We start from the raw sequence: 16,349 nt of genomic DNA, 5'->3' as shown, positions 1-16,349 counted from the left end.
GCTGTATCCTAATTTACTGGCTATGTACTTCAAGGTAGAGACATTCTGGGAGAAAAACTGTTTTAGATTAAGCATTTTTGGACTGTTAAATGTCAAAATGAAGGAACATACAGAACTCTAACTAAAAGATTAAATCAGACTGGAGCTTTGCATGTTTTAAAAAAACTTACATCAAAGTCAAGAAGGACTGAGAAAAGAGATTCCAAAACTCCAGAGATTTAGCTGTGAAGAAAATAAATGATTTGCACTGTGCCAGGAAGCTGACCTGCAATGCAGACATTATCATTGTTCTGTAAGGTTTGTTTTATAATTGGTAAAGTACAACATTTACTCACTGAACTAGAAAACAAATTATGTCAAAGAAACATTTAAGTTCTATAAATCAGATAAATGCAATCTGAATTTAAATTAATTTTGATGCCACTTTAAATAATTGTTAAGAATATCTAACAGCTCTCATCCATTTATTTTCCACTCTGTCAAACTAACTTTATTCATGCTTGATTAGAAAAACTTGTAATCTAAGAGAGTAAACTGATTATTAACATAAGGCAAATATTGCAATTTCACAGGGTTCCTCCAAACATGTAATTTCAGTGAAATCAGTGTTGAAATACTAGATTTGACTACAGATTCTCAGTTTTATGAGGTGTTTAATTTATTACTAAGATAATGCTACAATAACTTCCTCTTAAGTGAAGTATTTGGTATTATAAACACAACTATTGGAAATAAGGAAGTTCTTTTAAAAATATTTACTTCAGGACACCTGCAACATCCCAAGGAATGGAGTCAAGGATATGGCTGTGATATTGTAGAAAGATTTTTAAATGCTTGAACCCAATTCACTGCTGGAACCAGGGAAACCACCATGATGGAGAAATAATCTGTTTAAATACATAGAAAAGACTTAAAATAGCTTTATTAATTAATAAAAATGAAGTTGTTGGCATCTATGCTGAGGATAAGCTAGAGCTAGTCAAATAAAAAGAATTGTTTGGGTTGGAGGAAACTCTTGAGATCACTTAGTATAATCCCTGTCCTCAAGCAGGATCAATTGTCCAGGACTGTGTCTACTCAGCTTTTGAACATCTCCACAGATGGAGACTCCACAACCTCACTGGTCAACCTGCATCAGTATTTGATGAACTTCACAATAAGAAAGTGCTTTTTTGTGTTCAGACAGAATTTTCTGGGATTTGAGTTTTTAAAAAATTTCTTACCCATTGCCTCTTGTTCTGTCACCAGCTACTACTGAGGAGACTGCGTCTCCTTCTTCTTTACTCCCTCACATCAGATATTTACACAGTGATTAGATTCCCACTGAGCCTTCTCCAGGCTGAAGAGTCCCAGCTCTTAGTCTCTCCTTTCATGGGAGTTTCTCCAGTTGCACTTTGACACCCCTGAGGAAGTTTGTATCTTTCTGGAGGTGGTCTCACCAGCACTGAGCAAAGGCAAAGGATATCTCCCTTGACCTGCTGGCAGTGCTCTTTCAAATGCAGGCCAGGGTATTGTTTGCCTGTTTTATGCCACAAGGATGTGCTGCTGGCTCATGGTCTGCTTATTGTCTAGAGAGCTCTTCTACACAAAGCTTTCTTCCAGACAGTTTGTTTCCAGTGTATGCTCATATCTGGGGTTATTCCTCCCTAGATGCTGAATTTTGCATTTTCTCTTGTTGAACTTCATTTGGTTTCTTCTGCCCCAGCTCTCTGCTACCTTCTGCCCCATTGTCCAGGCTGCTAATGAGGACACTGGACACTACTGGCTCTAGTAGCAAGCCCGGGACACACCACCGGTGACTCGTCTCCAAGTGGACAATGTGCCACTAATGAAAAATTTCTGGGCCTTGTTTTTCAGATGGTTTTCAATCCAGCCCACCATCCACCCATCTAACCTGTACTTTGTCAGCTTGCCTACAAAGATAATGGGAGATCAGCTTTACTAAAGCTGAAGTTGGCATCCACTGCTCAGCTCTCATCCACCTAGCTAGTCACATCATAGTAGAAAATAATGTATTTGGTCAAGCAAAATTTCCTTTCATAAATCCATTCAGACTATCCCAATCACCTTCTTGTCCTTCATGTGCTTGGAAATGGTTTCCAGGAAGATTTCTTCTTTCACATTGCCAGGGCTTGAGTTGAAGCCTATTGGCCTGTAGTTCCCTGTACCTTCCTTTGTGAAGACAGGAGTGATACTTGCTCTTTTCCGTCTTCAGGAGCCTCTCCCAGTCACCATGACCATTTAAAATAATCAAGTGAGGATTGTAATGTGTGAGGCCCTATGGACTTGGACAGCTGTGTCCTCCCTCTGGGTACAGAAGCCTGACAGCAAACAGCTGTCAATGCTGCTTCAGTAGCGCTTGGGTCCTGTTCCTTCTGACCACCGTCTCCAAGTATGTGCATGCTGGACAGAGAAGGTTTGCTGGCCTCTTTGTGCCCCCCTGCATGAACTGCTGTGCCACCAGCTGCATCTGCTGGCTGCCTCTGCCATGGCTGCACAAACTGCTGCTGCAGAGTTCTCATCCTGGCACTGGCAGGAGGGGCCTGACCTCGCTGCTGCAGCGCCCGCTGCCCAGGGATAGTTGAGTTTGTCACAGGCTGCCAGAGCTACCCTTGCCTTGGCCTCACCTGAAGCAACAGGCATCCTCAGTGCCCTCAGAGGCTTCCCAAAAGTGCCCAAATCCCAGAAAAAAAGGGCCTGGGAGCTCAGGAAGGTATCAAGAGGACTGTAAAGAAGCAGAAACTGCTGCACAAACTGCTGTGTATTTCAGCTGCATGCTGGGCCAGGCTCTTCTAGAGGCCAGCTGAGAATGCAAAATCACCCTGTCTAGATTTCACAGTATAGCTGTCTAATAAAATTGCCTTGATCCTTCGCATTAGGAAAAACTTTTAGAATTCACTGAAGTATTACATTTTAAAAATTGAATAATTTTCAGAAAAAATATTACTTATAAAAGTTGCAGCAAGTTCAGGGAAAATCCCTGCTACAAAGATACCTAATTGAAATGAAGCATTACTTTTCAAAAAATTTGTAATTGTATTCTGGAAATATAAACTTAATTGCATTTAACACAGTAAAGGCAGAGTCTGGAAAGCTCCATGCAGCCTGTAAACTAGAGGTAATAGAAATTTTTAAGAATACACGACAACATAGCAAAATTATTTGAAGACTTCAGAAAATTCTTTGCATGGGAGCTGAAGGCCCCTAGCTGATTTTTTAAAAAAATCAATGGAATGGTGATTTGATTATGGCGAAAAAACTCTAAATACATCTTCAATAGAAAGAAGACATTAAAAAAACAGTTTCTGGAGGCTAATGGAGCATTAGCTACATGTCCAGTGAATAATATCCATATTTTGAACTGTGTAATTAACAAAAAACGTAATAGTTCTGCATAACACAGGGATCCAGGAAGATGGCGTAGTACTCCACTGTGGTTTAAATTCCATGTAATGCTAGGCTAGTACCCAATCTCACTATTGTTTGGGTGTTGGTAATGTTGAACCAGGGACTTTTCTGAGTAATGTGTAATTACCTTCTGAAGCTCCTGACGTCATTCTGAGCAGTTGTGTAATAGTATCAAGTTGCTGCAGCAGTAACATGCCTGAAGCCAATGTGATGGACACTGAAAAATGATGTATGAACATAATGCCTGCCCACAGAGTAGTCTAGTATTTCTCATGCAGGAATGAGGGAAAAGGAATGAGTAGCTGTTGCTTTCAGTGACCAGAACTAAAACTCAAAGCTCCTGCTGAGTAAGGTCTCATGTCTAACACAAATCACTTCACTAAGGATCAAAAACCTTAAAAAATGTTACACAAAATCACTACTTCTACAAGGCAGAGCCAGAGGAAACACGGGACTTTTTAAAGAGCAAATGTCTGAGGACTCCTTGAGCCCACAGGAAAACACAACATTGACTAACAAATGTGAATGGTGAGTGGTAGTTGGTATCTTGGCAAAAGGAGAAACACAAGGGCATTACATGCTAACACAAAATTTAACTACATTCTCTGATGACATTATTACAACTCTTTAAATTAGTAAGGTTGATTGAAGAATCAGAAATAAGTTCACTGTGTGCTCTTTGAATATGGCCAAGTTGTGATGTAACCAGGTTATGATGTCTTCTGCCATAACAATTACTTTTGCCTCCAGAGTAACAGTTTAATTAAGGATGGACAATATATGATGAATCGTTGAACATATTTTAATATTTTTAGTAGAGCTACTGAAAATTCTAGGAAGTTTCTTTTGTGTAGATGAAGCATGGTAGTAAACTATGCAAAATTGAAAACAAACTCCTTCACTTGATCTCAGACTCTGTTTCTCCCTTTTTAGTGCTGTGCAAAGGAAACAAGATATGTAAGTCTGAAGATCATTATTTGTACCCATTGCTCACGAAGGTTGCTCTCCCGCGTATGCCAGCCACATGCACCATGAGAAGAGATAATGAAAGCAATGGGGAAAGATGTCACAGTAAGTGAGGAAAGAATGGGAACTCGTGAGTCTACTCTTAGAGACACAACCAATACTCTTGATAAATGCTAGACTGTCCATCCATTTGTTTATTCAGAAAAGAAAAATATTTACGCATTTTGCTACTAGAGTAGTATGAGAGAAGTAATATGATTATGAATCCAATTTTTATTTATTATCACACTAATTGTTCTCCATCACTTCATTACTTGAAATTTTTAGTAAATTTGCAAATTTCTGTTAAACAAAGCCAAAAAAATAGAACCTGGGCATCCTGATACAGGACCCTTTAATGATGCACAAAACTAGTCAAAGAATTTTCAGGGCTTCATTCTCTCCTTCTGAATGATTTCCTCACACTACATTTCTGTAAACATATTGCACTAGAGTACTGCTTTCTGCAAACCTTTTTATTCTTTAGGATATTTGGAAAGCATCCAGGAATATCAACTAAGATAGAAGAAATTTCACACACTTCTGCCATCAATTTCCATTGCTGACCATTATTTAAACGAGTAAGAGCCTAAACTGCCCTTTGATGTGGGAGTAAGATGATAACCCAGTATGACCATACAGCAGTAATAAACTATATTGCTATATTATATATACAGCATGATATATCAAAGACACATAAAGTGACATACTCAGTATTTTAACAATCATGCATGGGCTCAAATAACAACAGTAACTCTGTCTACAGTACATCTGTGCCACCTTATTTGAAAAAATGTATTGATCCCCTTTACACTTGAAATAAATAAACTACTGATATAATCTAATTAAGTAATGAGGTAATTTTGCATTTCTAAGACAATTTGATGTATATGTCAATAAGCATTTTAAGGCTGACATAACTCTGAACTCAAAACCTACAGATCAGTTATCTTTATTATAATAATAACATTTATTCTATTTCTATAATAATTATTATATATATTTATGATGCAATTTTTTGTGCAGATTATTCCTGTGAGTTGAAAGAAATACTATCCTCAGACTTATTCCTCTCAGTAGGAGTACAATTTTTCTAGTTCCTTCTTTAGTGAATGCAGGGGATGGGTGCCCATTCTGGGACAGGGCACCTTTGGTATTTCCTAGTAGGTCTAATATTGTACTCTAATCTGGGTTGATATAACAAAACCTCACTTAAAACACTCTGAAAATGAAAATGCATACTCTTTTCCTTGCTTTTCTACTCATTTTCTATAGCCATTTACCTGTCACTAGCTCTAACCTGAGCCTTCTATATGTTTCTCCAATATTACTGTTAACACTGTTAATTCATCCCAGTTCCTTGCTTCAATGTGTTTTCTGAGGTCCTGTAAGTTACACACTTTGTGATTGTCCTCTCAACTCCTTATTAATCTAAGACCAATTTTCAAAGGAGTTGAACACTTAAAAATGCTCCAGATGTAGGTGGAAATTTAAATTTTGAATATAGCAATATAAATTTTGAATAAATTTTGAATATACCATACAAATGGCAATTTAAAATAAAAGTTCATGTTCTCAAAGTGTGGCATCCAAATTGAGTAGATACTTTCAGGAGTTTCTGGAGTGGCTTTTTTTCCCTTAGTGTGTCACAGTTCCAGTCTTCAGAATGGACACAATATTGCTTTTAGGTCTGAATAATATGTTGGGAAAATTTTTATTAGCTAGTTACACACTCAAAAATATGTTTCAATCTTCAAAAGACAGCCATGAGAAAAGCAATAACTTCATATAATGTGAAAGATTTGGAGGATCTGCTGAAAGTAGAACAGAGGAACATGACATCTATAATTGAATAAAAAGGAGCATTTAATAGCCATTAGATGTGCACTGCCCTGTTTGTCATTAAACAGAGCAGAGATCTTGTTACACATGGTATGTTATTGTGTAATTAAATGTATTGGAAATGCAAAAGCACATGGGAGTTGAATTAAGACTGCCAACAATGTTGTTAATGCTTGGGCGGGAGAGGCCAGCAGGAGCATTGTTGTGAGCATTCCACTGGTGGAAAGATAAAGACAGATGCTGAGGCTCCACAGTCTGCTACTCCCATTGTTTGGCTCAAGGCAGCTGTGTGCATGGCAAGATTACAAAACCATCAGAGCTCCCATTTTTACTGAGGCTGGAGTGTGACAGCAGCTCAGTTTTATGTGTGAGTAGGAAAATGTCCATGATGAAAGTATCAACCCACTAATTCCTACTGCAAAATGGAAAAAAAAATTAAAGTATTTCCAAATCCATTTATCCACCATTAAATATAATACAGTGTGTTAACTCTGAATTTTTTGTGTAAAAAGATGAAGAACGTTCCAAGAGTAAAGTTTCTAAAAAACAAGAGTGTTTCTAACTGTTCCTAAAGGAGAATCCTTTTGCAGATTCAATACTCCACAGAACAACTCTAAAATATGCTAAAAAGGGGATGCAAATAGATTTTCGCAGTATCCTATATATTTAATTGCCTAACTGTAATAGTCAAGGTAATTATAAAATCCTTAATAAGGACATTAATATGCTAGTAAATGTGCTTTAATGACATATTAATTACACAGCTCTGAATTCTCCATTTCTACACTGATTTTTTTCTGAACAAGTTCTCAATCCTTAGTGAGAAACATATAAACCCAGCATTCATATCTTCATGTTCAACTTAAATGGAATTTAGTACTATTTTTAAAACTCAAAAACCAACACAAAACACTGGGACCTACGTATAATTACTCATTCTGTTCAAGGGCTAGTCTTCTGTTAGTTTTATTACTATTATTGGAGTTATTAAATTAGCCTTTAAAAATACACTGTAGTTTACTAAGATCAGCGATGAGAAACTGAATCTTTGTACTTCAGGTATTTTAACTGAGATATTGAATATGAAGATGCCTAAATAAACCAAGAATTATCGAGACCCAACTTCAAAACTGCAAACTGGGCACATATTTAATTATTTAATTATATTAATTTGTAAAAATATTGAAATGCTTGAGTCTTAATATCTTCCTGAACTTTTGGGAACATACTAGATTGTAAATTTACAACACTGAATTAATTCTTGTGGTACCACAATCATAAATATTTGTTATCTGTTCTAATGAATTATAAAACTCAGTAAGTCAGAGAAAATTTTAAAAAAAAGAACATGGAGAAACCAGTCAGTCAATTACTTAATCATACTAAAATTCTAAATAACCAAAGGTTTATTTCGTGTATTTGGCATATTCTGCCCCCCAGCCCCCTTTACTGTATCATATCTCTTGTACACATATGTTATGCACTGGTGCTTGCATAATGGCATTAAAAGACCTGGGTCAGTACTACTGGTTTCTGTTAATATTTCAGATAATGACTCTAAATTCATATCTTTATATATCTTAAATGTTTTAAGGTATAGTTCACCTCTGCTAAAAAAGGAAAACTGAAAAGTTTTAGTATTATTTCTGTTAAAATTACAGCAGAAACACACTGCACAAAACACTACACAATACATCTGTGCTGCCAGTCATTAAAACACTTTAGATGGTTGAAATTGTTAAATCTCCTTCAACTGAAAGAAACCTCAAGTGTCAAGGCTCAGTTTGTTGTCAGCATGCTTCATACTCAGCTGCTACCTTACCATTTTTTATTAGTGCTTAGGCAGAAGTCACACATCAAGCTGTTAGCACACTCACCAGTTGTTCACCAAGTTTACTCACCCTTTGACCTTCTTTGCCAGGTGGACCTTGGGGACCCTCCAGCAAACTCTGAAAACACAAACAGTAAAAAGTTATAACATTCAGAGCTGTTTTCATACTCCATTTTTCTATAAAAGTAAGACTAGACCAAAGATCCAGACCGCAAGACAGGGCATTTATTTCTAATAATGACAATTGGCTATTCCTAACAATTCCTTCAATGTGACATTAAGGTGCAAGAAAAGCACAAACAATAATATTAATCACATTCCAGAATATAAAGGCTGTATTCTTTGGAAAAGAAGAGGTAAGTCACCACTAATTATGCATCGTTCTAGTTAACTACAGTATTAATTGAAAAGAGATTTATTTTTATTATCATATATATTATACATATCTTTTAAGTTAGGATGCCATAAAAATGTCAAAAAAGTTACTTTAAATGAAGGACAGCTAACTCTACAACTCAAATTCAAATATAGGCACTGAAGGGGGAGGGAAGGCAGGGAGAGGGAACTAAATATAGCAGAAGGCCTTATGCTCACTGGATCCTAAACCAGCCCTGCACTGCTTCCTCTACATATCTGACTTGGCTTTCCAAAACATTTTAGTGCTGCTTTTCTCTCTCTCTTTCCCTGAACTGGCACTGAAGCTTTGAGTGTTTTGAATATACCCCTGAATTGTGAGCCTTCCTTCTGAACTCATTGTGAGGATTTTTCAGTCACAGATCAAATCACAGACCAGTTCTGATGCTTTGGGGCCTTAATTTTATATCTAATTAATGTACAATATAATCATAAAGCCTTCAAATAACATCTCAGAACAACTTAGAAAAGTCATTCCCCCCACTCCCCCTTTACTTCATGAGTCACCTTGGAACACAATTTAAAAAATTACTTTGAGGAAGCAATCCAATTTCCATTATAGCAACAAGAAATGTGAAATCATTTTCAATGCAATTAGCAAAGAATATGTAACAGTTCTGCATTGTATAATTAAAAAAAAAGCCTTGCATGTTATATTGCATATTCTTACAGAATGTCACAAAATTAAAGAAGTTACATTTTGTCTATTTTAGAATTTGAAATATTAAGATTTTAAAATCTTTTAAATTACTCAGGCTAGTGTATGCTCCAGCATGAGTGATATCCTTACATTATATCAAGTTCAAATGCCTTACTTAGAATCAAATACAGAAATTTATTGATGCAAAAAGGGTGAACTGAGGCACCATGACAATCATGATACTTTCAGTATCCAGATTTCTAGAAATTGATTTAAGGAGTTAGTTTATGATCTCTAATTCCCAATTTAAACTTGATAAAATAAGTAGGCATTCCAAAGCTAGTAGCTCATACATTTTCAAGTAATGTTTTTAGTTGATCAGAATGTGGGTTGACTTCAATTTTAAAAAGAAGTGGTCACTTCAAGAGCTTTTCCATTTCTACCATTTCTCCACTTTCCAACACTGAAGCTAAAAATATATCTCAGAGAATACTTCACTATAGGATATTTCTCCTATCATTTCAGTTTATAACATAAACAGGATAAGGTGTAGGATCTTTTACAAAGCTGATGCACACCATTTCCATCTTTCACCATAAGTTTATGGAACTAAAATATGCATGAGAATGTTGTGTCCAACAAATAGTATCACAGTATGTTAATTACAGTGCAAGGTATGTAGCTTATACATAGACAAACCCATAAAGTAGCATGTCAATGTGACCTCTGTAAAGCTTCTTTACTTTCTCATCTAGATAGTGTGGAACTTGCAGTGTTCTGTCTAACTGTTAGCAATATTCTAATTCTGTAAAGAAATTCTGGGAATTCAGGAAGAGGTGGAATTTTGTTTTGTTAATTTTTCATTTTAATGACAACTTTATGCAGGGGAATGAGATGAAAACTGTAATGTCCATTTTATGGGGGAGGAAATACTCAGCCTCACATATCTGTACAATAAGGCTCCAAGGGGACAAGAATTACACAAGAATGTAACTGCACAATAGTGATAATTAATAGCCAACATTTTTATCCACTTTTATTCTTTTTCTTCTCTCTACAACATTATTGTCAAGAAAAAGGAACCAGATAAGGAGATTTATCTTCAAGGAAAGGGAGGAGAGCTGTATACAATTGGTAGCTAGGCAGGGAGGACTCCCCTGCACAAGGAGCCACATCCTGATATTGAAACTGAGGTAAAAGTTCACACCAACTTCAGTGGGATCTTCCGTTTCAAAAGTGATAGGACCACAAGGGCCATGTTAACAAACACAGCTCTAAAATTGTAGTAACTTGGCAAAGTAATGAGTTAGAAATGCTATCTCTGCTCAACATTCACTGAAAGAGATCATGGAAAAATAATTGCAGAAGAAACCTGCAGGAAAATAAAAAAGAAACCTGCTACAGTGAATTCTGTCTAAACAGATGATTAAAACACCTACCATTTAACTCCTATGGAACTTGACAATGAATAGAAATACATGTTTGTAGGCAGGCAGACTAAAGTATTTGCTTACGTTCCATTCCTATTTAATTTCTGGAGATCTTCCTTTGGAGATCAAAGATCAGATTTGACTCCCTCCAAATACAGATAGCAGCTGGTCAGAAAAACCACTACCGCAGATAAAGGGATTTAATATAGACTGAACAAACATACCTACATCTATCTATTATCCATCCAGATAGATCTATCTATGGTATATGGGATATGTGTGGATTGAGTTCAAAACATTTATGTCAGAAGGCAACCTAATCTACTAGAACCCTCCTCCTGCAATGAGCAGGGACATCTTCAACTACACCAGGTTTCTCAGAGTCCCAACCAACCTGGACTTGAATGTTTCCAGGGATGGAGCACCCATCAGCTCTGTGGGCAATACGTTCCACTGTTTCATCACCCTCATTGTAAAAAACCTCGTTATTATATCTACTCTAAATTGATTCTCCTTCAGTTTTAGCTGTTGTCCTATCTCAACAGGTTCAGCTAAATTCTGTTCCCACCTCTCTTATGGGTGCCCTTCAGGTAATGCAAGGGAATTGGAGTCATTCACCATGTGTCACTGTCACTCTGATACTTTTGAACTGGCAAGAACATAGCTATGGTGATGAGCAGAACAATGTCCAGGAACAGCACAAGGCACTGTGAGGTATAAAATCAGCCTATTTTTGTGACATCAGGCTGGCAGGAAAATATGATGCATCCTTCGAGGTGATCTAACGCACATGGGATTTTTCTAGCTCTGCCAGGTCACCTTTGAGGCTGAAAGCCTTCCACCTACTTCGTGGAGCAGTGAATTAGAATAACATATACAGTCTATAAAGCCTGTTCCTGCCATGGACCAAGCAGGTCCTTGGTGTAACATACCTGAAGGAGCTTGAGGAACATGAAGTGTACGTGCCTCAAACATTACCATGTAGCTTGGGGAAAATAAAAGCCAGTAAAATGGAGATGTTCTTAAGTGCAACTGAAACTTAGAAAATCTACCACAATGAGTGAGGGTGGCTATGAAGAGAGGGTGGCTATACATGAGGCACTGGTAGACACAAGAGGGTTATACAAAATCTTCAAAATGAAGAGTAGAAACTTGTGAATCCCTTTATAAGAGGTAAACCATAAAATGAAGTGTTGACAAGGGAAAAAAGGCTGGTCAGAATATAGGATAGAAAAAGCAACCACACTGTGAAGAACATGCAGACAGGTATTTAAATGAAACGTCATCAAAACTTAGTCTAAGCCTTAGTTGAGGGAAACTAGGAAAAAACAACAGGCTTAAAAATGATGCAGTAGAATGAGTTTTTAAAAGAATTTGTACTGAAAATATTTATAGGAATAAGCTTTTTAGTATTTGAACAGCTAATATTTCTTGCAAGTTTCAGGAGATAAAAATTAATAAGAATTATTTAACTTGAGACAGTAGACAAAAATATGCTGGGAAGTTACAGAAAAATCAGTGAACAGTTCAGCCAGTTAAGCTGTTTTAAGATTCAAAAGCTGCTAATTTAAAGTGTATGAGTGTAGAACTATCAGAAGCTTTACTGTGGAAGGGCTAAAATCCTGTCCTGTGGCTCTGCAGGTACAAAAGCATTTTTAAATACCTGATACACCCTGACAAGCGTCTGCAGAGACATGCTGGAGACATTGTTCATAAATTTAATAACTCAGAGATAGTGAGGTTACTTAAAGCTTTTATTCATGTTACTTCTCACAGAAGATTATGGTTGATGCCAAGAGAGAAAAATATTAGACAAGTACACATTTTTTTTGGGATTCTTCAAGTTGCTTCAAAACATAGCTGATAGTTTTGGAGGCAGAAGGGTAGACAGCTGTCTTATGTACTTAAGGTAGTGTTGCTGGAATACATTCTGAGCTGGAATACATTTCCTTCTCAACACAAATTAAATATAATACAAATGTTAGCAATAATAATGCAGGCCTAATTAAGGCACAAAAATGATTTCATTTATAGAGTAGCTTGTGTGTTCTATACACAAGCTGCTTTCATCTCGTTTTCCCTCACTATGAATTCCAATAAACAATTTTTACAGAATAAATGCTACTACACAGGGAAAAATGAATGTAATTTAGTGAGATGAGTAAACAAAGACAGAGGCAAAGTCTAAATTGGGTATGCAGAAATGCCTTGTCATAAGAATAGGTCATTTTTTGATAATTTGAATATGTAAGCTTTTATAATGATAAAACTTGCCACTCAAAAAGACCCAACTGTAACAGATATGATATTGCCAAGCAAATCCAAAACCTTAAGCTGATAAGAAAGACACTGAAACTGAAAGAACTGAAAGACAGTTCCATTGATACAGTGATGTTGTATCTGAAACATTTCTAAAACATTTTTAAAAGCAAACTGGCAGGCAGCTCCCACTGCAAGCGATTGATGCAGCTCTTTAAAGCACAGTCCTTGTCAGGATAAAGAAAATCTGTCACATTGTTGACTTACATTTTCAATGATCCCTCTGTAAACTCCACAAGTAGAGCAGCATGGAATCATGGTAATCAGGAGTCAGGTAAAAATTGACCACAGATTTCCAAATTCCTGGCATAGCACGATGGGTGGTCACAGTGAAGGACTGAAACCTGACTGACTTGAAGAGCACTCACCAACCACCCAAATACTGCTTGTGGTACTGCTGAGGCTGCACTGATGTAAGAATGGCACAGCATCCCAGACAGGATGCAGCAAGATGCAGTTCAACAGGTCTTAAAGGCATCCACTTAATCTGGAGGTGTTTGTAGAGAACATGTTCTACTGTGCAGGTCATTGTGATCCTTCTATCCTATTTTGATAATACTTTCCACTTTGGCCTGTTTATACCATACTGAGAGTAAATGAATGGCTTCCTCTCAGATAAAAACAGACTATAACATTCAGCAAGCAAAGGTACTGAAATATGGATGACTTCCCTCCAGTCAAAATGGTCAAAGTGTTGGTTTCTCAGGTATCTTCAAGGCAATTTACTTGCTACAACTCTGATGCTGCCCTACCTTGAAGTTTAAACAGAGGGATGAAGAAGGGGGAGACCTTAAAATACAGTTACCATAGTTTCCTCTTCTTGTCCAAAACACTGTCCATTACCACCCACACGGAAGCCCACAGAGCTTGCAGACACGCCTCACTGTTAGAAATATGTTACAATGGGAAAAATGGCACAGGAAAATCACAGAAGGATGACTAATTTCCTGTTGTATTACCATTTATGAAGGAAATTAGACTACCTCTATCTTAAGCATTTCCAAACATGATCTGATCTTAGTCACATCCTTACTGAAGTACATTGAGACAGCAAGTGGAAAGATCTGTGTGCCTGCTCAGCCCCTTAAAATTACTACAGTGACTACTGTTTTGCTGTTACACCACTTTTTTTTTCTAAACTGCTTTCAATCCATTTACTTCTACAGAAGAGGAGACAGCATTTAGTAGAAGTATTTCAGTCTGCCAGAAAACATGATAAGCTACATTTTCCTGATAATTTATTACTGGAGCAAACAGAAAATATGTTCCTCATTGACATCATCATTCTTTGGGTTTGGCTATTTCTTTAGCTCTGTCTGTTAACTTGAAACTTATTTTCCTTCAGAGACAATTGTTTCTTAGGGAAGTTGGAAGGGTAGTTTCACAGAAGTTTACATTCATGAACCTAATACTTCTCATAAACATAGGTTTATTTGCTAAGCAAAAAAAGTATAAATAAAATCCTGAGGAGTAAATCAAAATTATTTGTTACATTGATGTCTACTGGATATGGACCAATTTTTAAATCATTATTCTAATGAAGAACATATAAATCACATTCATGCCAATTTATCAGACTAAAAATTTTTGAAAAACAAATTTACTGTAAGATTAAGACTTCAATTTTCTCTTGTGCCTTCACTATCAGTATTGCTGCACAAAGAAGCTAAAAACCATGCTGTAACTGCTATATCATCTCCTATTTCAGCAAAGGGGTAATCTTAATAGCACCTGCTCCCATAATTAAAAAGTGCTTTTTGAAGAAGAGAATATTTGTAAATCATACTGTGGAAGTTCAATCACTATATTTGATGAAAAATAACTAAACAATTTAATATTTTCAGGAAATTAATACACCTTCATTAAAAAATCTCAGATAGATAAAATTCAGATTTTCCTGAAAGCATATGTGTGAAAAGAAGTGATTTTTGAAACTGCAATTTGTAGTCTATACTTTCTTTAGTTAAATAGGATTATTTTTCTTTATGTCATTACATGGAAAGAAAGTAAGGGTAATATTGAGTTGCTTACTACTAGAGAGTGTGTGTCCCTTTCTTTAGCTTCACACAAGTAATAACTGAGGAGAAAGCTGTGCAATCTGTAGCTGATGTTTGTTTAGAAAGGGGAGAGCCAAAAGTTACAGTGGAGCTTGCCCAGACCTGAATCTGCAACTTCCTCCCACAACCGCCTCCACACGGCACTTGTGCACCAGCTTCCTTCGGATCGATTTAACCAGACTGAGGAGCCAACATTCCAAATATCTGTTTAGTAAGCAAGTCCTGGGGACTTCTGTCTGTGACCGACTTAAGCCTTGGCTTCTGAGTAAACACTTGGTGCCATCTGGGTGAGTATTTGATAACTCCTGAAAGGGATAGGTTCGCAGGAACGTACAGACGGACGCTCACTTTCTCCAGGAACTAAAAGCAGCGGATCGAGTGTCGAGAGGAATAGTTATCATATATTTTACAAGAGATGCCTGTGCTACCTTCCCTCACCTGTCACTCTTCTGACACGGCACGCACAGGCTTAAGCTGAGGATGCCAGAGCGGGCAGGCTGCAGAGCCAGCTGTGACCCTGCAGTCCCCAGCTTCTGCCACTAAATCCCACATTGCGACAAAACCACACCACAGAGGAGCAGTAACAATCCCTCCTTTTTATTCTGAAGGTTGATCAGCTACCGTACAATTTATCAGGCAACTTAGGCTTTAAACATCCCCCATATCGCTGCATAAAGTGAACATTACAAAGGAGAAAAGTTCAAAATACGATCACTGCACTTATTCTTAAGACACCTGAAAAGTACTAAAGAAAAGAGACATCTACCGCTTCTAGAGCAATTCAGAACATAGCAGAGAAATTAGAGGCAGCATAAAGAAAGGCTGAGAATCAATCATAATTTTGAACTATTCCCATAAAACCACTACCATAACTGAGAAGAAAAAATAAATACATATATCTGGACTTGAGGAGTGTTAACTGACTCATAGAAACACAGGAAAATATTACATCCTTATTAAAAGGGCTCAAATATACACATACATATGTCAAATTTACGATAAAATGTATTTGCATGAATAATGCCTGAGTCAAACAAATATACTTAGAACTATTGAAATTGCTAATTTCATTAGGGTTCTATGTAAATCCTATAAAATTTATCACATATTTCTTCTTACAGTTTGGTATATTTTGAATTACAACGCGCTTTTTTTCTCTAATTCTTCCTGCGTGATTGATGAAATTGTATTAACAAGAGTTACGTATGTGCCTTAAATAAATGCACAGACATACACAGAATTCTAATCCCATCTCTTTCTGAATTCTCTGCTTTGCTACAAGTGAGAAGTTTTGTTAAATGCTCATGTTGTTAGGATTTCAGTGTGAAATTTTCCGTTAACTCACATCAAACCGAAAGATCCAGAGCTCTAGTTTATTTTTCGGATGCACCTTCCGAGCTATG

General features: G+C 36.8%; 1 protein-coding gene across 9 annotated transcripts in view; it reads right to left on the bottom strand.

Moving 5' to 3' along the window:
* COL19A1 (collagen type XIX alpha 1 chain) overlaps positions 1-16,349 on the bottom strand; it is a 191,583-nt gene that overhangs the window by 68,819 nt on the left and 106,415 nt on the right. For all 9 annotated transcript variants that reach the window (XM_063389432.1, XM_063389431.1, XM_063389436.1 and 6 more), the window contains one exon: positions 8,157-8,204. In XM_063389432.1, coding sequence (XP_063245502.1) covers positions 8,157-8,204 — 48 coding nt within the window. The remainder of the gene's footprint in view (positions 1-8,156; positions 8,205-16,349) is intronic.

Source organism: Prinia subflava, chromosome 2 (assembly GCF_021018805.1).
Source record: "Prinia subflava isolate CZ2003 ecotype Zambia chromosome 2, Cam_Psub_1.2, whole genome shotgun sequence".
NCBI classification, from domain to species: Eukaryota; Metazoa; Chordata; class Aves; order Passeriformes; family Cisticolidae; genus Prinia; species Prinia subflava.
Note: the sequence above shows the minus strand (reverse complement) of the source record. Positions and strands in the feature narration are given on the sequence as shown.